The 27,407-nt window shown below is 41.4% G+C and overlaps 1 protein-coding gene across 9 annotated transcripts in view; it reads right to left on the minus strand.

The window, feature by feature from the left end:
• The window catches only part of MITF (melanocyte inducing transcription factor), a 200,823-nt gene that overhangs the window by 26,772 nt on the left and 146,644 nt on the right, over nucleotides 1-27,407 (minus strand). For 5 of the 9 annotated variants that reach the window (XM_080913642.1, XM_080913640.1, XM_080913641.1 and 2 more), the window contains one exon: nucleotides 136-363. In XM_080913642.1, coding sequence (XP_080769768.1) covers nucleotides 136-363 — 228 coding nt within the window. Of the gene's footprint in view, nucleotides 1-135; nucleotides 364-27,407 lie in introns of those variants that run through there. The other 4 variants (XM_080913646.1, XM_080913645.1, XM_080913644.1 and 1 more) reach the window with 2 other exon arrangements.

Here is a 27,407-nt window from a genome sequence, read left to right on the forward strand (position 1 = left end):
CACCAGTAGATCTAGGACAGAAGCCAGTGACATGACCAGGTGGGCAAAAGACAGTCCATCACTAAGGGTGAGAGGAACATCCCACAGACAGTTATGGAGTGTAGGAAACAGAGGAGAAGAGGAGACGTGAATTACCTCTTTGTCACAGTTGGAGTTAAGAGTGAGCATAGCCATGGGGCTGTTGGGTGCGCTGCTCCCCGGCACTGGTGGCATGGCATGGTCGCCAGGCTGGTTTGGACATGGTGAGCTCAGGACTTGGCTGGCATGTTTATTTGCTAAAGTGGTAGAAAGGTACTGCTTTACCTGGTGCCTCTGGGCTTGCTGTATGTGGTACTTGGTGGGGTTTTCCAGGTGGGTCTGCACCTGAGCATGGCCGTGGAGGGAAGAGAAGATAGTGTTATTCTGGGGTTGCAAGCAGCTCTCCCTGTAGCATTCACCGTGAGACTGACCAGTCGACCAACAGAACAGATTATCAATCCCCTGTAAGGTACTGGCCATTGTGCTAAAAAAAAAAAAAATGATAATATTGAAGCTGAGAATTTAAATGGCAGGATTTGGAGCTCTTAGGATCCAGGGTACTAACAGTCCTGTTTGACTTCCCTGATAATTAACTATACATCTCATTCTATCCCGGTGACCTTTTATTCATGGCTAGTTATTAAAACGTACAAGTAAGGCAAAAATCTCCCCAACACAAAATTCAAACAACAAACGTGAAAGTACGCAATTCTGTTTATCTTATTTTCCTTGCCAACAGAGCAACCATTAAAATAATATGTGCAGGCACAAAAACACACAATCATGCATACACTCTCCACCCCAACACCGCACACACTCACACACAACTCCACACACAAACACACACAAAATCCTTAAGAAATAACTATCAAATTGTCATAGAAATAATCAGAAATATTGCCATGTTTAAATCATAAATAATTTTTATACAAAATAAATTTTATACAAAATAAATTTTATACAAAATAAATGTTGTTTATGTTCATTTCATATACAAGAATAAAATTATTACAGATTTTAACTATGAATGGACTCAATGGAGAAGCAAGTCTACACAAAGCAATTGCATGCAAGTGAATATCACTTGTACGTATGTGATTTTAAAGGTTTATTTACAAACAAGCATGGTATTTGTTGTCCTTTTACATAAACACTAACAGGTAATTAAAAATGCTTTCCTTTTAAAATAGACAAAATCAATAGCATCCGACAAACACGATTTCATCTTACACACTCTAAACAAGAGCTGAGAGGAGAGAGCAGTTACCTACTAGGGAAATAAATCTCACTGCTGTTCACTTTGTTGAAAACTGTAGTAAGCTGCTTCTTAGGGTATCAGAAAATAAGTAGCAATGAAGGAGCTGATCTGTCCTTATCTCGATCGGTCCTCCGTGCAGAAACAGCAGAGACCGACTAGCCAAAATCAAGCCCTCGCCGGCCAGCTCTAGGTTCGGACGGAAGGATGCTCACCTGGTAGTGACTGTACTCTAGCATTCCCAGCATAGCAATGTTTCAGGCAGCCCTGACCAAGGAGACAGCGCAGACCACTTATTCCTCCTCCCTCTGCTCTCTGTAACTCCAATCTGAAGGGCGACCGGCATAAGGAAGGCAGGGTAAACAAGGCATCCTGCGGCACCGCTGGAGCCGTTATCACAGCAGCACGGCTTATAATAACCTAAGCTAATTAGTTATGCATGTAAAAAAAAAAAAGCTGTCCTCACAAGGGACTTTTTTTTAAATTCCTACTAGTTTGGTCTTAAATATTGATATTGGTTCCCCTGCTGGCTTGACGTCATGCTTTCTTTCATAGATATAAAAGAACCTTTTTAAAGGATGAGCTATCAAAGTCAAGCTCACTGTCAGATCAAGGCCAAGTCCCCATTCATCTTTCGTTCCAGTAGTATTAATGGACAATGGTGTTTCTCTTTCAGCAGTAGGTTAGGAGCTGGATGCCCCCTTCAGAGGAGACATTGCCTGAAAGCTACTGTCACACATGAGATTTCCGTAACGGCCAAACAACGATGCCATGTGTGGCTGCAAAGACATGGACGTTCAGTGGGGAAGACGCCCTCCAGACTTTCCAGCTTCATATTGCACCCGAGTCTCAATGGACAGCTTACTCAGAAGCAAGGAGATGCAGAACCTGCCTCTTGACCATAAGTCAGCAAATGGGGGACACACACACACAGACACACACAGACACACACAGACACACACAGACACACACACACTGACACACATACACACACAGACACACACAGACACACACACACACACACACACACACACACACACACGGAAAGAAACAGAGACAGACAGGGACAGAGAGAGACACATGGAGACAGAGAGCGACCTGAGTTCATACTCACATAGAAAAGAAAAAAAGAAAAAACTTTCTCAGCTAATCCTCCAATTAGGAAGCATGCGGATTCTTACTGGGAACTGTGGTACCATCCAGGGACCCACAGCTGGCACATGTATGTTCCTTCTCATCTGTCCACCCCACTGTTTACTGTTGCTACATGCTAAACATGTGTATCACAGTCCACCCACCACAAGCAGTCAGGATATACATACGGTTTCTAGCTTTATAAAACAATTTGCCACCTGGGGTGGAAAAGAGACAAGCCTATATTTAGAAATTAGGATAGACGCTGCTTATTGTCGAAATGGGATGATACTATTTTAAGCATAAATATTTGCAACTCATTAATTTTGTCAAAATCCTGTGGCTACCGAAGTCTTTTCGGATGACCACGTCAAACCTGTCTGGACTGACACGCACAATGAGGTTTGCGGGCATTTTCTGTTCTGTGAAAGGGTCCAGACGTGATAATGATGAAGACAATAGACGGGACCAAAATAAACATGAAATGAGGGCAGGGAGCGGAATGTGCTTATTTCACTCCTCCCTTATAAAGAGGCACGGCTGCAAGTTTAAAAATAAACACCAATTCACTGGCAGAGGCCCCTTTTTAATGAATTAGAATGTCTTGCTTTAGTAAGGAAGGGACTCACTCGCTCCCCGGCTCTGACACCGAGGTCTTTACTACACTCAGGTTTGAAAGTAGAGGAAATTTGCTTTGCAACATTTCAATCAGTTCCCTTGGGTTTTCAAGTAAGATGACAGGGCTCAGCTTAGTAAAGCGTCTGCTTCACAAGGGTGAGGAGCCATGTTCAATCTCCAGGAGACCCATTTAAAAAGAGCAGGCCACCACTTGTAATCCCAACAGCACTGTGGTCAGACAGGTCTTGGAATCACTGGCCAGCCACACCGTGCAGATCAGCAAGCGCCGCTTCAGTGAGAGTAGCTGTTTCAAATAAAAACAGTAGGTAGTGACTGAGGAAGACCCTGAGGTTGACCTCTGGTCTCCATATGCATATATGGAGGGTCTGAGGGAGAGGAAAAGGGAGAGAGAACCTGAAGATGCCAAACTGGGGACAGAGCATTAACAGGCGTTCCCAATCAGACGCCATACACAGGTAACATGACTGGGGGGGGGGGGCTCAGTGGATGAGGTAAAGGGGGGGGGGGCCTGAGCACACTGCAAGCGGCTCATTTCTCCTCAGATGAGAATCAGGCTGCGGCTGACTCGCTGTAAGGATACACCAGTCCACACACCTTCATCGCCCAGAGTTTCAAAGGTAGCTGACAATGTGCAGCGTTTAAGTAGAAAAATCCAATGTTCTATTTTTCATGTAGCATAGGACAAAGCAGACAGACACACTGGGAGTGGAACCAGGAAGCAAAGCACCAGGGAATGTTCTGTCTCTGTGGGCACGATCTTACTGACACTCCTAAAGGGTGGGCCAGCTTGAGAGGACTTGCTCTTCAGGGAAGACAGTGCTCAAAGGTCACTGTTCCCTGGGAGTTTCCTGAGAGCTGGGTGCCTGATCGCACGGTCAGAAGAGGGGCTGACGACTGGACACCCATGTTCCGACTCAGACAGTACAAATGCCTATGCCATTATTTCCCCAGGCGTGGAGTTCCCGTGTACCAGCGTGAATGCCAAGAGAGCGATACAGCTTTCAGTGTCAGATGAGGCTCATCAAGTATCAGAAAGGGAAGTCCACAAAGTTTTGTCATTAGGGACCTGTTAAGTCCTTCCGAACTGCTGTTCAAGGGAATTCTTTCAATATTCAATAAGTTACCAGCTTAGCAGGAAAATGGGAAGTGTTTGAGAAGAGATTACATGCTAGCATAGCAATAATGATTTTCTAAGTATGGCATGCTTTATACCTGTGTATGTGTGTGTGAGTGTGTGTGTGTGAGAATGTGAGAGAGAGTGTGTGTGTGTGTGAGTGTGTGTGTGTGTGTGAGAGAGAGTATGTGAGTGTATGTGTGTGTGCGTGTGTGAGTGTGTGTGTATGTGTGACTGTGTGTGAGTATGAGTGTATGTGTGACTGTGTGTGTGTGAGTAAGTGTGTGTGTATGTGTGACTGTGTGAGTATGAGTGTATGTGTGACTGTGTGTATGAGTGTATGTGTGACTGTGTGTGTGAGAGTGTGTTTGTGTGAGTGAGTGTGTGTGTAAGTGTATGTGTGAGTGTGTGTGTGAGTATGAGTGTGAGTGTGTGTGTGAGTGTATGTCAGTGTGTGTGTGTGTGTGAAAGAGTGTGAGTGTATGTGTGAGTGTATGTGTGAGTGTGTGTGTGAGAGAGAGAGTACTTCTAGTATTAGTATAGAGTTAGTTTACCGCCTAGAAATACTTTGAGGGTCTTGCGTCCCCTGATCACAGCCTGAAGCACTGATACAGAACATTGTAGCACCGTCACAGCTGGGCTGTGTGTCCCTGTGAACAGGTCTAATGCCTGAATGACCTGCTCTTCTCATCCTGAAGATGCTGGAGAAAGACACTACTCTGTTCTCTCTCCCTCACACCATCCTTATGAGGCTCTAGAGCCCTTAAAGTAAAAGCCTGAATAAATAAAATATTGTGCAAAGACTGAGTGTGCCTGGGAATGTGCTGTCTGAGTCACAAGGCTACAATATTCTGTATATTCACCATCACACAGTGTTTACAGACACAGTTTGCATTTCACACTATCTATCCACATGAGAGTCGGGGCGGGTCGCACCAGCCTTTGTTCTGGTTCCTCTTCTAAGCTCTTCCTTCCTCATTAAGATCATGAACTGATTGCAGAGCTGAGTGAATGCCTTCCTATCGCAGGGTAGCTCTGCCACTCTCTGGTGACACTGACAGGCTATTTCCCTCCGAAGCCCATCAGCAGTCAGCGGAAGACGGTGACACAGATACTGCCATGCTAGCTGACTCCCAGACTCACGGCCTCAAACACAGCTCATCGGAACCCACAGGGCTCCTCTTCTCCCTCTGCCATTTGCTACTGTGAATTTGAACAAATCCATGAAAAACTCCCGAAAGCCTCTCAGTTTATAAATTATTATATTTTTTGTTGGGGGGGGTTGTTTACTTGTGTTTTGGGAGAGAGTTCTTCTTCATTATATCCTCTAAGGTCGTTCTGCATATGCTGCTTTTTACACGGAAGTTTCCAAGAGTGCCCAGTGTGCAAACACAAAAGGCAAAAGTTAGCTTTCTCAAGTGACCTGGGGAAAGCCTCAGAGAGAGGCACCTCAGATTGGCAGCTGAGAATCTGCATATTCCTGATGTTACAAGGGCAAACAGGAGCCCAGAGTTCTGGATCTAATATAGGTAATCTTGTTTCCTACATGGTCCATACCAAAGTATCCTTGACAAAAAGGAAAAACAAGGGAATACAAAGACAAAGTTTGATATAAAGGAGAAGAGTGGACACTAGATGAAAAAAAATACAGAGAACTTGAATAAAGAAAGACGACAGAGGACCAAGTTTACCAAGACTTTTCTCCACGATGGGGTTCTAACCCCAAACCTTCTTATTGAAGATGGATTTTTGTGTTTTTAAGTAATGAGAAAGCAAAAGAAGAATGATAGTGTTTCATGACAGCTGATACTAGTATGAAATAAAGTTTCACTAGAACACATTCCTGCAGGCAGTTTGCATAGGGTCCATAGTTTGTTTCCTGACACCTCTGCAGAGCAGAGTTTTAAGCAAGATACAAGGGAAGAATCAATATGAGGAGTCCACATGGTGCCAATATCTGAACTACTTACACTTTGTCCCTTTAAAGAAGGTACTAGAATAAAGATTTCCTATTGAATAAACATTTTAGCAATATTTTTAAGGAAGGAAAAGAATGACCATTTTAAAGAAAAAGGATATACACACAAATATATGTATATGTGTTTGCAGTATACACACTTGTATAAACGGTTGGGTAAATTTTAGGAAGTTACATCAGTCACTGCTCACGGACATCATGTTACATTCCTCTCTTACTGCCTTTTACATGTCAGTTCATAAAGAAACCAACATGTGATAGGACAATAATCTCTGAAAAATGCTAAGACCAAGGAAGCTAGCTACCATTTTCACATTTCTCAAGGTGTGTGTGTGTGTGTGTGTGTCTGTGTGTGTGTGTGTATGTTCAGTTTTTTAATGTGTTCCAAAATGTTATCTTAACTGTACCAATGTAACTGGGCCTGGTCTCACTGTCTTTCCAGATAAACACATTTCAATGATTTCCATTTGAATATGAGTTATAAATGAATAAAGAAGAAAGGATTAACTGCTCTCAATTCAGCAATGTGATCACAAGCCTTTCTTCATGTGTTTAAACAAACATATGGATGTGCGTGCAGATTCATTGGTCTAGATACTTACACGTGGCCTCCTTTTTATTACTTTTGAAGCTTCTGAACTCAGAGCAATGTGGCATAAGTGTACACACAAAGAATGAAGAACTCTTTGTTCCTAAAATCCTAATGCTATACTAGATAATCTAGGCCAGCCCTATGAAAAATTCCTAGTAAGCTTGTTTTCCTTAGGTAATAAACAATAAAAAAAATATGCCTGTTTATGAAGTAAGAGGGATGTTTTGGTTTTAGGATAAATGATATTTTGAAACCTCATAAAAATGTATTTGGGGGAATGAAGAGATAGTTCAGTGGTTAAGAGTACTAGCTGTTCCCTCAGAGGACCTGGGTTTGATTCTGAGCACCCACAATTTTCTGTACTCCATTCCCAGGGGATCTAATGCCCTCTTCTGGCCTTCCAAAGCACTGCATACACAAATGCACAGACACACACTGCCAAAACACTCATAAATATAAACTTAAAATAAGGGATAAATTTTTTTTACAGTATTATTATATTAAGATTTTACTATATACCTTGTTTCAGTTGTTACATATGAACATATTATTAAACACTAAGAGATGTTAAAATATAGAGAACAGAACTTGTACGCATTCATTCACAAATGTCTGTCATGTGTCCAACAGTACATTTTATAATTAATCTTAGAGTGGGTCAATTCAAACCACATCTTAAAATAAAACTTTGTGAATAAATTACAGACTAGCCTTCAAAGGTTCTATGTATACTTCTGTTTTGTAATTGATTGAAACACATTAGAGAGGCTGTGAAGATAAAGGGAACATGGAAAGAGAACGAAGCTGTTCACTCTGGTATCGGCTTGAGTTTCTCACTAGCTGAATGAATGAGCTAAGCAGTAGAAGACTACATGTCATGAGTAAGTGGCACCACAAATTGGACTTAATGAATTTAATGAGAAAATAAAAAATGGATACAATGTTGGGTAGCAGGGAAGGGGTAGTATCCCTCGGAGGAATAGGGGATATGATCAAAATGCATTGTATGAAATTCTTAAAAACTAAGAAAATCAAGAGAGGGAGAACAAGCTTCAGTAGGGCTGATAGCATCAGAGCTGCTGTGAGGACGGCCTGCAGACAACGCTCCATGTCTGAGAGGTCTCCAGCAAGAAAGAACAGCTAAGAGCCACGCCTGAGGAAAAAGCAATACGTGACTTCTGAGTTTGTCTTTCTCAGCGACGCTCTCTCATCCCTAAAGCTGAACAGCTCAACCAGCACGTTAACAGTCTCCTCTTGGAAGAAGAGATACTTTACGAGAAACATGTAACACAGCTGTTTTAAACTTCATTTAAAAAGTTTGCATAGTCATTGAATCTGGTTGAAAATTGTACCCTTTGAACAATGTAATGTCAATAGCTAATATATATATATTATATATATATTATAATATATATATATAACTATTAAGATATGTGGGAACCCCACACATGTTCACTTAAATATACAGCAGACACTACATTCAGGAGAACTCCTCAGCAACACTGGGTTGAGTCTTTTGCTGCTGTTAACATAAAGACAACTTCTGAATGAATGCCCAAACAATTCCTACAGAGGTCTGCTTCTGACAGTTTTAGCACCTTGGTTTAGGTTGTTGCCATTGAGAGATACTCACTAGTCCCTCTGCCATGCCTGGATCACTAAATACACGCACACCCTAAAGTACGTATGCAACCCCCGAGGGATGTTGTGAAGTATACAGCAGGTATCCATAGGTGTTGGGCAGAATGTGTCTAAATATCTGAATTACTAAGAGTATACAACAGGTTGTATTGTTCCAACAGATGCGCGTGAAGTTCATGCAGGGAAGACAATCTATCGTGAAGGTAAGACTTCAAGGTTTTTATCTGCTTCCATCACAAAGTTGTCTCTTCTCTGTTCATTTAACAAATAATTAGCTTTGGCCTCAGCTAAGAAGCAGGAAATTGAACCTTCAGAAGTTGTTTAAGGAAGGGACCCAGAGAGACTGTGGTGTATAAATGCAGTTGGTAAGGATTGGCCTATTAGCAGGAGGAGCTATGCAGGCAAGGATGGAATCCTCAGGTGTAAATATGCCTCACAGGATGCAGCCACAGCAAGAAGACTCTGTGCACATTCTTTATATGGTACCCACTTGACCACGATCAATGTGCCTTCTCTCTTCCATCCTTGCTTCTGAGCCTGTTTTGTTAGTTCTTCCTTCTTCACATCTTACCTATGGAGGCTCAAGCTTGATTTCAGCTACACTAGGCTCTGGTGATGCAAGCCAGTCTTGTGAATACAAAGGCCTATGGTAGACCTCTATGAATTCCAGACTCATCTCTACATGTCTATACAGCTGTTTACACAACTAGCATGCCCTCCAAGTCGGCTGCTCTATTTCAAGACGGTTAAAACACATGAAACCTGCAACTGCTGCTGCTGCTGGTGGTGGTGGCAGTGCTTGTGGTATGTGTTTGTCTTTTGTACTAGGGTTGAACCTAGGTTCTTACTCATGCTAGAAAAATATCACTGAGTTAGACCAGAGCCTTTCGGCCCCCCCCCCCCCCCCCCGGTTTTGCTAAAAACAGGACCTCAGTAAACTGCTTAGGCTGGCTTTGAACTTACTCCATAGCCTGTTAAGCCTTGACCTTGGAATCCTCCTGCCTCAGTTTCCTGAGCAGCTGGAGTTATAGACATTAAGGTTTTATGGATGTTGCTGTTTTTTTATAAGTCAGAGGTCTTCATATTCCAAACAACTTGGTGGCTTTTGATTTCTTTCTTTCCCATGTATCATACACACAACCCACCAACAGTTACTGAATATCTTAAGGATAGACTCAGAATTTAACCAAGTTTTATCCTCTAGTGGAACTACCACCTCCATTTGTCATCCAGATGACTAAAAGTATCTCTTGGCTCTTCTACTTGCCTCTGGCTTGGACCTTATACAGTATATATTCAATGCACATCAAATTACCAATATCATCTGATAAATGGGTGAAACTTTCAAATGCAAAGGAAGATAAACTGACACTAAAACACAGTATTACATGTGAAATGTCCCCACCGCCTCATGGCTTTGAAAACTCAGTCCCCAGATGATGGTGCCATTGTGGGAGGTTGTGGACCTTCCAGGGGCCGGACAGCTGAAGTAAGTAGGTCACTGCAGTAACCTTAACCACCAAGTAACCGCCTTGATGGTTAAGCCTTACTCTTTACTATGACAGTAGACTCCGTGGTAGGCCATGGTGTCACAAAGCCTGTTCTGCACAGAGCTATCCAGGCTGCCATGTGTTCCTCTCCATGAAATGTGCACCCAAATCAAACTCTTTCCTCCTCAGTGGATTCAGATTTTGTCGCAAAGATGATGAATGTGGTTACTACACATATATTTGTTTACCTAGCTGCTACTCTGCTCAAGGAACAGTGATTTTAAGTTTAAGTGTCCCATTAGAGCAAAAACTATAAATCAATCAGTTCCCCACCCACACACTCTACTACATACATGAACTGTAGTGTGTAGTCACCCTATTAAGTACTATCTACTCAATAATGTAACATCCATTGCTATTTGTGACAACAGAGTTAAGTAATGTATCTAATGCCCCACAAAAGCTGTCATACTTATCATATTGTCCTTTAGAAAATACTTGCTAATGATTAATTTCTGATAACAAAACAGTTGTTCATCAATATCTAACCAGAGACAAGGGTTAGATTAATAAATAATGAGGCAGTGCCTAGTTGAGGCATGAACTTGGATACTACTGTAATGGGGCCAGACTCTTCACTGTGGAGGCTTATCTGTATACTGTTAGGCATTTAGAGGCATCTCTGGCCTCTCCCACGCCAGGAGACTCATACCATAATCTCAACCCAGCTGCCATAACCAGTGATGTCTCTAGGAATTACCAGAAGTCTCCCAGGGAAGGAACACAACTGTCTCTATGAAAAACCAGGGCACAGAGGCCAGCACTATGTAGATGTCTCAGTTCATATCGTACAGACCTGTGGAAGGAAGGGGTGAGGGGAGTTCTTAACCTAATCAAGAACATAACATCAACTTCAACATGTTTCTACATGTATGGGCAAAATAAAATCTATTGACAAATCACTGAGAAAGCTTTAAAATTTCCATCTCTGGGTGCTGCAATTATAAGTAAGTAATTTTTATTTGTATTTATTATTTTTCTGTAACATATAAAGCACTAATTTTGCTATTAAAAATCACAAATCCCACAAAAATAAAAGCCTATAGATCAAATTAATAAAAAGCATATTCAAGCAAAATTCTTTTCTTTTGAAACTTTTACAAATAATAAACCAAGCCAGAAAACCGTTGTTCAGCAATAAAAACTGCCTTGTTTCCTTTTTTTCTTGAAATATTTGATCAGATTAAATGGACTCTGCTATTTATGAAATTTCTAGTCTCACATTCAAGCACAGTTTACGTTTGTCTAATACTTGACACATTTTTCTGGTTTTGAAAAGGGCTGTGATTACGTGGTTCAATGGTGCCCTTAATAATGGCCCATTGTGAGGGAGCATCGAGCCTCCCCCTCCTTATGGGAGTAGCTGGGCAGCATCCCACATGCCCGACCTCTCTGTGTGCTCCAGTTTAGCACGGCCTCGCATGGCAGACGTCTTTTTGTCTTAATATTTCCTCTCAAACGAGGCCATTGTTCACAGTTTATCGGGTATTAGGACCGATTATAACTAGGCAGCCGGGCTCTGCCACATAAGGCCCAGAGCTCTTAAAAAACTGGCAGTGGGCAAGTTTGTCACAGAGGAAAACATTGCCTTGGGCCTAAGTAAAAGGTCAGTCAGAAAGCCACCATCAGACAAGAGAACTGAATGCAACCGGTTTGAAGGTCAAGTCCACATGAGCTAAAAATTGGCAAAGAGGAGCCGCGTCGTAATAACAGCAGCTTCAGGGGCTGTGTCATGAGACTGAGGGGTCTCGGCCTCTGAGGAACTGCACTATCTTTGGAAAATCCTAAAACCAGCTTCATATATTTACATAGCGGGCAAACTTCATAAACAGCAGCAGCAGGCTGGGAGCACCGTCTGAAGGTGCCAGCACTATACCGAGGCTTCTGGAGGCCGGAGCCGCACCAGCTGATTCCTCCTCCCCAATGCTGGGCACTGCTCCCCCTGCATAGAACATGAACGGGGTAGCGGCTGGGTAGAGAAATGTATGTATGGTAGTTATTTCTATCATCTTTGTGACAAAATCTGAGTCTACACAGACGAGTCCATACATCAATCCACTGGAAGAAAATAAAGACTCCCTGTAGGAGAGAGAGTAACAGAACAGGGTTTCAGTCAGTGTCTGAAGGCAGCATTTTATCTCTAACTCAAATATCACAGACAGGATAGAGGGGTGGGGGGATGGGGCAAGAAGCAAGAGAAGAGGGCTCCTGGGAAGTTTCTCTCCTCCATTTCTTGGTCATTAAAGGTTAAACTGGACTTAAAAGAAAATACTGAAAACCACAAAAAGTGCATGCAAACTTATGACTTGATTTTTTTTTGTGGGCAGTTGAGGCCCAGCATCAGAAAGCAAGAGCAGGGTTTCAATTTTGGAAGGGAGTTTACACTTAACAGCACAGGCCAGATCAATGATCAGCACAGTGGGTCCCTAGGCAACTCTCAGTGATGCTAAGTCTTCTAGGTAACCACGAAGTGAATACGTGCCTCTGTGTTAGGCATTCTCTTTCTATTCATTGTCTATTTTCTTGTTCCACAAAACAGCAGCGTGCGTACTTAGTTTACACAGCCCACTCGCCGTCCTTTCAGAAGCACACGGATATCTGCGTGCGGCTTGCTACTGCTCACCTCAGCCTGTACGGTTTGTTTCTTTGTTGTTTGTTTGCTTGTTTGTTTTTGCATGCTTCTAAGAGAGTGTGGCCATGTGCTCCTAACTGCTCTGGGTTTCATGAGATCCTTGGAACTTCTCTGTCCTGAAGTCACAAGGAAAATCGGTGGGATTTGCCCATAACAACCTTACTGACCGATCAGGAGAGCATGTCTCAGCCACAAAGGACATATTTTCAAACATGTAGCGAGTACAGAACTAAATTCATATTGACCTTTCCAGATCAAAGGAGAGTTCAAAATCAGATCTTCCTCTTTCAAGAAAAATGTCTAGCAGTCTCCATTTATGTCTTATGAAAGTTGCAATATACCTAAGCTCTGAGCTTATTTATAACTGGCTTTTGTTTCTTTTCATTACAAAGCATATCAAAAACCAGACACAAGCACATGCAGGACCACAAAATTGATCCATTGCCTTCTCCAAAGCAGCATCTCAGAAAGATTGTCTTTTATCCATAAAAAATGTATAAATGTGGGACACAGCTACAAAAAAACAGTTTACAGGTTTGGCTGTGTGCATATGTGTAGTAAAGGTGGTGCACACCTTTAATCCTAGCAGCAGGAGGCAGAGGCTAGAAGTTCTCTGTGAGTTCCAGGACAGTCTGGTCTAGAGAGTAAGTTCCAGAACAACCAGGGTTACACAGAGAAACCCTGTCTCAAAACAAAACAAAACAAAACCTACCCAATAAAATAAACAAAACCAAAAAAATCCCCCCAAACAAACAAACAAAAACAAAAATAAAAAACAAAAAACTGAAAACGGAAACGCAGTAGTACTGACCAAGTCTTGCAGGCTAAGACAATATCCCAAGGGTTTTCTGTGGGTTTGACTGTTGGATATTCTACAGCCCTATCATATGGCCAATATTATTATCCCCATTTCTGAGACAAGAAAACTGAGATTTATTCCCAGTTCCTTGACCAAATACTGCTATGCTATAACAATCCACAGGATTCATATCTGCTATATAATTTTGCTGGTTTTAAAATAGCTTGGAGAGAGTTTTCGATCATTACAGGATTTGATTCTTTTCTTTAGTTCTTCCTTAATGACTTTCCCTGGTAAATGTAGCTCTCGTGTCCCTTCAAAGAAACTCCTTTTTACAGCTGATGGAAACCATTAGAGAAAGTTACAACTGGCCGGAATGCAGAGAACAGCTAACTAACTCACCATGGGGTGGTCAAACCCAGTCAGTATGTCAAAAACACAATTCTTACACACAAGGCTCTGGGAACAGGGGAGAAGAGGAAATAGAAAGACTATAAGAGCCAGAACACCCAGACAGAGCATCCACTCTGGAGGTAGGGTTTTCTGTATATAACAGGAAGTCTGCAACAAGCCATGTCTTTACAATACCGTAAGTTGATATGCCATTGCTAATGAGGGAAATTCCACTGGACCATCTCTGTTGATGAAAAACTACAAGCAATTAATGACTTTTGAGAGAGAAGGAATCAGTTTTCTTTATGGTGGTCAGACCTTAACAAATATGCATGTGGTCAAAACTCAATAGATTCAGAAGGATGTATTCATAATACACTTATGTATTAGCAATAATTTAAGAAGGAGTCATGAATTTGAAGGGGGGCGGGGAAGATATGGCATGAGTTGGAGGGAAAGAGGGGAGGAGGAATAAAGTAAACAGTGTGCCCATGTACAATATTCACAAAAATGTTTAATTGATTTTACTTCATAAAAATATTACTTTGTTGGGACTAAAGCTCAGAGGTAGAGGTTTGACTTCTGTTATAACCAAAATTCTTAGCATTGTTCAAGGCAAATATTGATGAGTTTGCTGACAAAGGTTATTTATCACATCATCTTTAAAATTCTCAGTAATCACTGGGCAGTGGTAGCACACACCTTTAATCCCAGCACTCAAGAGGCAGAGACGGGCAAGGTCTCTGGGAGTTTAAAGCCAGTCTGGCCTACAGAACGAGTTCCAGGATAGCCAGGGCTATGCAGAGTAACCCTGTTTTGAAAAACCAAAAACCAACTAACCAACCAAACAACAGCAAAACTGAGTGCTCGGAGGCTCCACAGCTGTGTCCCTTCATTTGTGATTCACAGTTTCTTTGTACACTTCTTGATCCTCTCTGGCAAAAACTTCAATTTATTGTCAAGAATAAAAGTGTTACTTGTTAAAAACAAACAAACAAATGAATAAGCTTTGTCTTCCAAATCCCATCCTTGCCATTAAATCAAAGCAGTACAGAAGAACCACGGCCACAGAGCCAGGAATGGGTCAACAAAGACTGACTACCAAATGGAGAAGGTCAAACCAGCACGTGCGCTCTGTGAGAGCTGCCTCAGGACACAGAGTAATTAAAGGACAGCAGCTTTTCTTCCCTATCCTGTGGGGAGAAGGTCGACAGGGAGCAGAACCAGACAAGCTCAATAGAAATTTTTGTTAGCCCAGTGCATCCAAGTATCATGAGATTTCTTTTGTTTTAACAAAGGTTAAAATATTGTAAAACATTGTATATATTGTTAAGAAAAATGGGCCACTGTGTTTCTGAAATACCAGATGCCGTATTTCCCACCAATAACCACTATCAAAAAAGTGGAAAAGAAAAGCTCAGATTTCCCTCCTGTTAAAACAACAACAACAACAATAAGAAACCTCCCCAAACAATAACAACCTGCCATATTACATAGCTTGGTAAAATTTAAAAAAATAGAGCTGGGCAATAGCATAGTAGTATGGTAGTTATGTGTACCCCAGAGACACCAACACACACACACACACACACACACACACAGGAAATGAAGGGAGGGAGGGAAGAAGGGTAGAGAAAGGGGAAGAGGGGAAGAGGAAGAAGGTGTCATTGTTTTAGTATTATATATATATATATATATATATATATATATATATATATATATATATATATGAGAGAGAGAGAGAGAGAGAGAGAGAGAGAGAGAGAGAGAGAGAGAGAGAGAGAGAGATTATATATCATGTGTAGCAGACACAGAGAGACTGCTCCAAGGGCCTGACAATTAAAGGACTAGGTGCCAGGTTTGACAGAGATTCACCTACATAAAATTGTATGTTTAAGACAGTGGCCTCAGCCTCCAGCAATTTTGCCCTTCAAGGAAGGAACACTGGGTGCTGATTAAAGATAATTTTGTTATCAAAACGGAGTGAGGACGGATGGGTTGCTACTGGCATCTAGTGGGAGAGTACAGGGGTGATGCCAAACATCCCACAGTGAGAAGACAGCCTCTGGCAGCAGAAGTCTCTGGCCCCACTGTCAGTAACACCCTGGTGTAGAATCTGATCCTGGCACACAGAATGCCTGCTCACCACCTCGATCTTAGAGGAAGATCCCAGAAAATGCACAGGGTGACATTCCGGGGCCAACTAATACAGCTTCTTCCTGGATCTGAGCCTGAGTTAGTCAGGGCTATCTCATCTTTCATCTTGACAGGGGAGAGAGAGAGAGAGAGAGAGAGAGAGAGAGAGAGAGAGAAACTTTTTGTGGAGATGCTATCTCTATAAACAAAAGACTCTAACCTCAAGACTTCCTATCAAAAAGTCCTGCACAGTCACATAAGATGTGTGTGGGGGATGAAAGTAAAAGGAAAGAAAGAAAGGAAGGAAGGAAGGAAGGAAGGTAGAAAGAAAGAGGATGTAAAGAAGGAAGAAAGATGGTAGAGAGATAGATAGACAGACAGACAGACAGACAGACAGACAGACAGACAGACAGATAAACAATCCTATACAAAAATGCTAAGCCCGGCCCTGAAATGACTCAGCGTGAAAATAACAGTCAGGACATCTCTAAAAGCATACCCAGATATGAGATTTGTTACTGCTGTGCCTTGTAGAGTACTAATTTGTAGGTTGATGTTAAGGTGATATATGATTGGACAGTAGAGAGTAGGGCAGGGACAAAGTTTTTATAAGGCTGGAGAAAGTAGGAAAGAGAATCAAGATGGAGTCAGAGGAGGCAGTTCTAGATCCAGGTGGCGTTAGTTGGCGATAGGTAGATTTGATTATTTCTAAGGGTTTCTATGGGTCAATTTGTTTTATCTAGGTAAGGTTGGAAGCTTACTGTGTGGCTGTATGGTGGATTGAGAAATTAGCATATAAACCTGATTGATAAATTATTGATTACTGAGTCATGATTTTCCTGGGCTGTGGAGGATGGCTGAGAGGCAGCTGGAGCGTGCAGATCCCACTCTGTTACCTGCGTGAAGTGAGAATATGTGGGGCCCGCTCAAGATGTGTGTGCCAGGCGTGGTAACTACCGCCTAGGGGATGGCCGGGAGAGTGCAGCTAGTAGACCGAGTGGCAGAGTAGCCACTGGGTCTGAACATGCCATGTGGCCCTAATGGTGTCAGCACTAGGGTGGGATAAAAGGTTAGGTTACACCATTTTTTTTTTTAAAGCACAACACTAAGTAAATCCCCAGAACACATTTTGTAGCCAGTCTAGTCAAAATGGCAAGTTCCACATTCACTGTGAGATTCTGTCTCAAAAAATTAGGTGGAGGCCTATTGAGGAAGCCACCCAGCAAGGCACTCTGGTGTGACCTGGTCAATAGCCCTAAGCTAGGGAGGTCATAGGTCTGGAGGGCAAACCTACCTGCCTACTGCTACAGTTCCCTAGCTGGATATGCCCTTCCAAGTTCTCACACAACTTTCCATAGATGAGTGCTATGTCGGCCTTGATCTCTGAAGCATCCTATGGCAGCAGGCTAGACAAACTGGCCGAACTGCTGAAACTAAGTAAAGGTGGGATGATTGGGAACGTCGGAGAGGCTAAAAGGATGCTAAAGACCTCTTCTGGATATGCTGGCTTGTTACCATCATGGTCTCATCACCTACATAAGACACCAGGCCCATCACAATTCCTTCAAGGGTGAGAAAGGATCCTGATGAGTTCCAACTCTCCATAAGCAAATGCTGGCAGTTGTTGGTGCCTTTCACTTTCTCCGGTGGTGCAGCCCTTTGATAAGTTGCCCTTGCACTATTAAACAGCCCCTCACCCAGTTCCACATGAGCAACCCTAACTAAAAGATGTGGAAGTGATAGGGGAGTTGCTGGGAAAAAGAAGCGTCTTAGTGAATGAAGGAGTGAATAAGAGAGGATAACCGGAGTGGACATGATTAAAATTCATTGTGTACATATATGAAACTGTCAAATGATATAATAAATCAATGTGTGGATTGGCAAAAGACTATTATACTTCTACCTTAAAATAGTTTTTTTGTCAGGAAAAAATAATGATATCTCTAACTCACTAACTTTCTGATATAAACATTGGAACCACAATTTGATAATTTTCTTCTTTGTCTGAAGACCACACCTCCATCTACAGAAGTGGTAAAATGTGTTTCTTTACCAGCCTCCCTTGTAACTTGGGAATAGCACATGACTCAGGCTCCACCAACCAGAGGCTCACACTGAGCCCATTTGCTAAACTGTAAGATGCAGGAACCAGTGGCAATAACCAAAACAACATTCTTGGTCCATAGAGTAGCAGAGCAGTCTTCAGTGGCTACTCTCCAGTCTGATCTTGGCTGTATATCTCTGATCCTGTCTTCCTATCCACCTAACAGGCAAATATTCTCCTTTAAATGTATTGTCTTCAAAATAACTACAGTTGCTTATTGTTGTTAGCTATCAAAACTTCTGCTGTAGGGTGGTGGACAATTCTATAAACACATACATTATTCATATGTGTTCCATTAATGGGTATATTTCAATACATATATGCAAATAGATGTTTTTATGCATCTAAATACATAGATACAAACATAGGTTTCTCAGTATACCTAATATAAAAGTCCAGTTGCAGTAATTCATTTTCATGAACTAAGATTTCTTTATACAATAAAAACCATATAGTATGATTTCTTTTTTTTATTATACACTATTACAATGTATGCTTCCTGAGTTTGAATGAACTATCCTGTACATACTAGTATAGAAATGAATTCTTCACTTCTGGTAGACTTACCAGAATAAATGGTGTCTCTTATATTTCTTCCCAATGGAAGCAAATGAAATGAGATTCTAAAAATGTAAGTTGTGAAGGTCAGACTTACCTTTGCACAATTTTTATAAACTGTGATCAGCCATGTTTGATTATATCTATATATTGCACAGATACTGACTACAGAACAGAGTTCATTGTGATGTGAAGAGGCATACATATGTCCACAGCTCCAGCAGCCCATGGTCAGCTGCCCACAGCTCATGTTCCATGAATACCTACTCAAGGCTGGGTTCATATGTGTCATAAACTAACTCCCATTCCCCTGGCTTATCTTCTTAAAGAAGAACTGATCTAGGCAGCCAAAGGAGAAAGTCAAGACAGAACAAGGTCTTGGCCTGAAAAGAGGAGTAGAAGGTGGGCTCCACCAACCAGATAGTATAAACATAGAGTGTCAAGTTCATCTGTGGGGAATTTTCACTGAGCAGACCAATGATGTAAATTCATATAAAATGTTGTTTATGGTCATGAGAACATTGAACAATTTTTTGGAGATTTAAAAAAAATTCTAACAGCAAGATTCCATGGATGTGCATGTATATGTTCACATGTATATGAAGAATCAACTGTCTACTTATATGTCTAGTAAAGGGCTGGGAGAGGAGGGTAGCCATAATGAACAGGCAATAAAAATGTTTACCAATAATGTTCATTTTGGTCCCATTTCAGAAAGAGAGAGAATCCCCCTCCTTGTTTAAAGTGCTACAATCCCCCAAGTCGAAGTTAGTAAAACTCAGCATCAAACATCTACTGCAAACCCTGGAGCTGTTATCGAATTCTGTTGTCCTGAATACAGACAGGTTGAATAGACACCCCATGCAACGATTCAGGGGTTTTGTTTTATTACACTATTAACACATGTTTTAGGGCTATGTAAAACCACTGGCTTAGTTTACACACGGTGACACCTATGGAACAGTGGCTCTACACTCCGTTCAATGGACTGTGCTATTACCTATAGCTAAAGGGAGCCGATGGCACCGTCACACATGGGATGCACCTGATGACAGTGCATCTCAAGGGCTGAGGGCTGAGTCACCTTCATGCCACCTCAACTATATAGCATCATCACTGCTCCATTGCCTTAGCTGCGCCTCGACAGTCTGTGAAGACTTACAATTGCAGATGTGAGCTCTCAAGGAAAAATTTGTGTCCTGGAGAAAATTGTGGCATAAGCTATAAAATGCAATACATGACATGCTTCCTTCACTGGTTTAGACAGAAATGTCATTTGAGTGCTAGTAACTACTCAGAAACAGTGCTGAAAGCTTATTTAAAAAAAAAAAAATCTACAAACAAAGGCAAATGCTGACATGTGCAAAGTAAAATGCCCCATTCTTTTTCAATTTTACTCTTTTGACTTTAGAGTTTGTATGCATTTTCTGCACTTACTTGGAGGCTAATGGAAATATAATTAGAAAATATGATAACACATGTGGCATACACACATTTAAGGAAAGTGCCAGGTATACAATGTAGACTTTCATTCAGATTGTCGGGAAGTAATGACACAAACAATCCTATGAATATCCCTCTTTTTAAAAGCTGTCATCCAGTATAATTAGTACCGACTGTTTTAATGTTTGCCTGTGAGATGACACAGCAGACAAAGGCACTTGCCACCAAGCCTGGTGACCTGAGTTCAATCCCCAGGACCCACAGGTAAAAGGACGAGATGTGCCTCCCACAAGTCTGTCTTCTGACCTCGAATATTTACAGAGACTATTTTACTTACACTGTCACCCACAGAGGAGCCAGTTGTCCCCTGAGTGACATTTTCACAATCTGATGTTACAAGTCTATAGCACTTTCTAACAATTAAAAAGAAAAAATCACAGGAGCGGGGAAGACGGCTCAGCTGGTAAACTGCAGGAATGAGGGTTCAAGCCCTGTTCTCCAGCGTCCCCATTAAACGCCAGTGTATACCTGTAAGTCTAACGCAGGAGAGGCAGAGATCTCAGGCTCTCTGGACTCACCGGCCAGCCAGTCCAGCTGAACTGGTGAGATTATGGTTCAGCGAGAGAACCTTTCCCAAAAATCGGGTGCAGACAGATGAAGACAGCTATTGACCTCTGGCTCATAAGGATGTGTGCATGTGCGCACGTGCACACAAAAAATGTACAAATAAAATATGGCATAGAGAAAAATGTAAACAATAACGCAGGTAAGTGAGAGAGAAGTCAAAGCCGTCTCAGATAACACAGAAGCAAGTGCTGAAGCAAACAGTGAGCTTCAGAACAACATTCCTCTAGTGTCTGCAGTTGAGGTGGATCTTGTTCACTTTTTTCCCCAAAAGATTTCCAACTTTTTTTCTTAAGTTTAGAATTGGTGCACAAAAATAACTTACTTGAGGTGAAAAAGTTTAAGTCTTTCCATGTTTGCTTTATTGTTAAGATTAGAGGTAACAATACCCATGTTCCTCCGTGCAGCTATCTACCCTTCTGCCCCATGGGTGTATGCGCTTAGAATACTGACTGTGTGAAACGCCTGCTGTTTTGTGTGGTTTTCCTTTAACACTGTGCAAGTATTGACTATAGGAATGCTTGAACCGACCTGTTGCTGCCACTTAACATCAGCGGGGCTTTATCTACAATGATCCCTGTGTAGTTCATGTACTTTCTGTTCCATGAAAGCTGTCCATTCCTAGTGGATGCTGAAGGTGACTGACATTTATTGTAAACCTAACTGATGATGGGGTGACTATTCCTGTGTGCCTCCTTCAGTGTGGCTTTAGTGTCCTGACTCTGAGGTGGAATTGCTAGCTTCTGAGATACTGCATGAAAAGCTTTGCTAAATGTTGTCAAATAACCCTGAGGGGTTTTTAATGAAGATCCTCTCCAAGCAGTATCTGAGGAGTCCATTCTGATGTCCCTGTTCTCCCGAAATATGTATCAGACCTTTTAAGTTCTGCGAGTCTGCACAGTATCTGGTTATGGCTTAAATGTAAAATTTCCTAATCACTAATGAGACTGAGATTGTTTTTAACAAGTGTCAAAGCTGAGCATCTATATTCTTTATGCACATACCCAAACACACTCCTTAGCTTTCTTACTGCTACACAGGGGTTTTAATCTGCTGTCTATTGTTAATGCTATCTATATTGGTTTTCTATACACTGCTTATTGTTTAAGTATTTTTAACATGACTTCCCAGAGATGAGTTAAAAGTGGACAGAACTTAGCACCTGGTAAAGAGGAGTCCCCTCATCCCACTGCCATCAGACTCCAAGATGTATTTTCTGAAGGCCTTATTTTATATTAAACAAGCTTTATCAAAGAAGTAACCTCAATTTAAAGCAGAACTGTTTGTACAAAGGAATGAACTGTGGTACAAATCTTTAGAAGTTATGTGACTCTCTGATTACTGTCTACTCCTTGCCCCCACAGAGAAAAATAAATCCCAAGTGGAATTACCAGATAAAAAGAGAAAATCCACAGAAGTGACTGGGCCAGATCCTAGCAAACTGTACCAACTACAACATGACAAGCCACAGTTTGTTTTCCCATATCAATTTAAGAAACTAAACTACAGTGTGAGAAATGAACCAAAACTGTCAGTGTGACTTAGAGAAAAAAAAACTGACATTACTTATTTTCATATCACATTATCTTACATTTTGTCTGGTGATATATTTACATACTTGTGGAATGTGAATGGGTGTTTTCATGTATATGGGCATACACATTAGTGGATAGTACAGGTGCATACATGCACATGAAGGCCAGATGTTGGTATGAAGTTACTTTCTTGATGGCTTTACACTTCCTTTACTGAAGGATCTGTTGCTGAACTATGAACCCACTCCTGCTGACTAGTCTAGCTGACCAGGTCGTCTCAGGGATTTTCCTGTCTCTGCCCCCTGAGTGCTAGGACCATGGCAGACGGCACACCTGCCAGGTTTCTGGGGACTCAAGACTTACTTCTCATGCTTGGGCAAGAACTGCTTGATCCATCGATTCATTCCCTTGGTCCTGGTATTGTTATTTTAATAAGACTTATTAAGAGAGTGATGATTTCATTTATTGATTAAAGAAAAACTTTAAAAATAAAACAGGTGAGAAGATATTAGAAAAAAATTACTAGATTGAAAACTTTGGATCAGGACAAGGGTGATATGAAATACTGTTTTTTATTTCCAGTTTTATCAGGGAAAGCAGGAAGTGAAGTGTCTTGGTCATTTGCAACTGCTGTGGAAACAAGAAGCCCTTCCCGTGCCCAAGGATTCAGAGTTCATTTGGGATGTTTTCTTGCTGTATAACCTGGTATAAAATCTGGTCATGATATCAAAGCTGTTGGGATGACAGAACAAACCACACCAAGACCTTTTCTATTATGTTTCCATCCCTACTCACTTTAGATTAGACCGCAAGCCCAAAAGGGAAAAAGTGTGGGCAATTACCAAGAGATAACCTCCAAAAGGACTTTAGAAGGTAAAAGGTCTAGAGGTTTAGTTTGTTTCACCAGCTCCTAAGATAACACCATCAAAATAAGACAAAAACTACTAATTCCTCACTTCAGAACTCATGTTTACTGCTACTAAACCTCTGCCAGTCTGTATTGACAAACTTCATTTAAGCCTTACAGAAATATGGGATGGTTTGGTTTGTTGTCATTGTTTGTTAGATGACCTAAAAGTCATTATTTAGACAAGGTTGGTCTCAAGCTCACTGAGATCTGCCTTTGCCTCTGGCTCCTCTGGCCTCTGCCTTCTGAGTGCTGGGATTAAAGGTATGTGCCACCACACCTGGCTAGGAACATTTAACCTGTTCACAGAGATCTGCTTATTCTCAAGAACTATTTCTGGAAAGTTACCCTCAGAGTTAGAAAGATTAGTAGATAAATGACATTGGAGAAAAATCCACTTGTGTGTATGTATATGTGTGTATGTGTGTATGCATGAACATGCAAGCATACACATATGTATGAACAAGTCCATATTTATGTACATGCATTGTGGATCAGAAGTCGACATCTAGTGTCTTTCCCAGTTGCTTTTCTCCTTGTTTCCTGAGACAAGAGCCCTCATTTGGCCTGTAACTCACAAGTGTGCGAGGCTAGCTGGCTGGCAAGTTCCAGCTATGTTCCTCCTCCCCAGCACTGGGACCAGAAGCAAGAGCTGCCACAGCCAACTTTTATGGTGATGCTAGGGAACCCAACTCAGATCCTTAGTTGTACAGAGCAGATATTTTACTGACTGGCCCTTCTCCCTAGAGAACACACCTTTTGAAAAGATAACCACTTTGGTCCAAGCTCATTAAACTTACCTAAATTTAATGTTCAAAGGTGAAGCTTCAACCACTTAGATTAGCTGAGTTCAATATCTACATAATACCAGATTTTTCATCAGCAATTTGCAAATAGGTCATATAGAAGAAAATATCAGAGACAAAGTGAAAATTCTGTGGTTAATGGACTTCTTAGTTGCATGATTCTCAACAGAGTGCAAAGGAAATACCATGGAGAAGAAAGAATCTTTGGAAACAAATGTTGGAATAATATTAAATCCACAAACAAGGAATGTTATTATGTCTATCATAACAACATGTGTAAATTAACTCAAACTGACTTAAGAAACCTAAAACTGTTCCGTTTCTATAAGAAAACATGGAAGATCCTTGTGAACTTGAGTTAAGAAAAGGGTTTACACTGCACCAAAACTAAGATTGATGGTAGAATTCATCAACAAGTTGGGTTCTACCCTGTTGACAACTCCTGCTTTTCCAAATACATGATTAAATATGAAACTCAGATGAAAAGATGTAAAATACATGTTCTTTAAAGATTCAAGACAAGGAACTCCAACAGCCTACTTTAACAATAAGCAAATAATTTACACAAATAGTTCATCAGAATAATATCTGCAGAGGGCAAATAGATGTTCAAGAAGGTGGTCTACATAACCAGTCATTAGAGAGATGCTAAGTATAATCCCAGTGAAATTATATCCATACCTACCAATAACACACAAACCTATCCGAGATAGAAATGGGTAAATTCAGCAAGACTACCAGATGTAAAGAAAATGGATGCTGTATACAATCTTATATATGACTGCTGATAATATAAAAATGGAGTGGGGCTCTTCTTTCAAAAGTTACAGATTTCAGTCATACTTCTGGGCTACTCCCCTCTCAGGTGTTTACCCAAGATAAATGAAAGATGTCTCATGAGTATATGTTGACCGAAGCTTAATTTATCATCTTCTGGGATTAGAAATAGGACTCAGTATCTATAAGAGGTGAATGGACAACCAATGGTGAGGTACCTCTACAGAGAATTTAACAATACAAGGGATTAAGCTATTACTATGTACCATTACATAGCTGAATTTCAAGTTAATGAGACTAAGTGCCTCTCTCTAATTCTAGGAGCCTCCTCTATAAAGTATATAAAACCTAATCCACAGAAATAAATCAGATCAGGAGTTGTCTATAGACAAGAGAGAAAAGTTTAGCTGGGAGAGAAACATGGGCAAGAAAGAGGTACCTTGATCATCATGATTATTTCACAGGAGAATAATCCATCAAACTGTAACAAATTATACACTTTGGACATATCACATGCTAATTATGCTGTTTGAGAACAATAATAATAACTAATTATTAGGAATGTGCTAGCACTTCCATTTGTACTGTGTCATGAACAGGCACCTACCCATGAGGTAGACATGTTTCATTCTCCTTTTAAAGGGGACAAAAGAGAACAATATCTCTTATAGACAGACCTGCCTACCTGCCTGTCTGTCTCAACAGTGCTGTGATTACTACATAAAAGGTTCCAGGGGCATCCTAAGAAGAAGCAGAGACAATATAGTTATAGACTGTCCTCTCATGTCCCTTGCTAACTATAAGGACAGAAGCAGCCAATGTAGAAACTGTGAATGGCTAGTGACAGTGAAATGGCTTCAACCTTCCCTTCTAGTGTTTGAACATTTGGACACCGGAAGTAGTGGCACTGTTTGGAGAGGTTGTAGACTTTTGGAGAAGTGGGGTCCAGCTTACGAACATGGAGGGACTTGAGGACAATTATAGTACGCTTCAGTTGTCTTACTGCTTCCTGATTCACACACTCCTTCTGCAATGGACTGGCCCACTCCTGTGGCCATGCCTTCCCTACCCTAATGGATGGAGTAGCTCATGAAACACAGTCAAATGAATTTCCTCTTAACTTGTTTCCATGGTGGCTTTTATCACAGTAACACAAAGAGTCAAAGACCATAGTCATATAAGCACTATTTTATGAAAAAGGAAAGCGAGAAGAGGGAAGCAAGGAAAGCCTCACAGAAAAGCAGCAGTTGGCCTGGGCCTCATTGGTAGAATAAGATTTGGCCAAGTAGGAGACTAGAGAGATAGCTCAGTAGTTAAGAGCACTATTGCTCTTGCAAAGCTCCCAGGTTCAATTTCCAACACAAAAATGGCAGCTCACAACCATCTGTAACTCCAGTTCCAAGGGTATGGAATACATTCTTCTGGCCTCCATGAATACTATACACATATGGTGCACATAAGTACCTGTAGACAAAACACTCATATTCATTAAATAAATAAATCTAAATAAAAAATAGTTAAGTAAGACTAGAGACCCTCAGAGCACACAGCGTTTCTGAGGTTGATTTCAGGTGGTTGATGGTGAACAGGGAATTTCATAAAACATAAAACTGAGCTGCCAGCTTGGCTTTGGTACAGTTATGGGTGTGGCAATGCAAAGGCAAAGGAGAGCTAGAGATGGCTTAGTGGTTAAGAGTATTTGTGCTCTTCCAGAACCTTGGGTCCATTCCCATACCCATGTCTGCCACAACTGCCACAAAACGGCCTATGATTCCTGCTCCAGGGGATCCAAAACCTTGGGGCTCTGCAGGCACCTGCACTCATGTTCCCATACCTGGAACCAGAAAGACAGACAGACACAGACAGACACACATATACACACAAACACACACAGGCACACGTACACACACAAAAGTGTGCATACATGCACACGTGCATGAACAGGCACAGGCATACAGGCACACACACAGACATAATTAAAATTTAAAATAAAATATTTAAAAACTAAAAAACATTAAAAAACAGTGAGGTATTAATTCTAAACTCAATATTTATGCACTGTCTCTTGTGCACAATGGTACCCCCTGTGCCTGGACCTTTCATGGCTTATAGTAAGTTCTGACACGATAAACAGGGACAAAAATTCATGAAAAGTAACAAATGGCCTCAGTCTGAACATGGCAGGTTATTCCTCCAGTGTCATTGAGTGTTGGTATTGATATGAATGAGGAGGACAATGGCAGTTAGTGACATCTGCTATGTGCTGACTTTCTGCATACATATGTGGACATTGTATCACACCACCCTCCAGCAGCATGGGGTCAGCACCATTGCTTTTTCCCAGGTAGGAAAATAAGGGCTCTTACCAATGAGGTCATTTTGTTTCTAAGATCACGCTGCAGCACCTGGGAACAACGGGATAAGAACCTGTGTCACTGATCCAAAGCTGCCTAAGCACTTGCCAAACCAGGATGTAGTACAAGGCCACCCATGCCTAACAGAAAGGAAGTATGTTTCGGATTACAGCCATAGAGAATACTGGGAAAGATGACTGACTTGCAATGAGTTAGCAACCAAACAACACCCCTTCTGCCTGTTACTCATTCTGAAAAGGCCAGATGGGGCCAAGTGAAAAAAGAAAATCCCAATGACGGGGCTGCTTGCTACTTGGTCCAAGTAGAGTGACTGCCCTTAACTGCTCTTGCTGTTTCCTCATCTGCGATCTGTTTAGATGTGTGTGTGCTATGTCTGTGTCTGGGAATGCTTGCTAAC

This window comes from Micromys minutus, assembly GCF_963924665.1.
Source record: "Micromys minutus genome assembly, chromosome: 3".
Taxonomy (NCBI): Eukaryota; Metazoa; Chordata; class Mammalia; order Rodentia; family Muridae; genus Micromys; species Micromys minutus.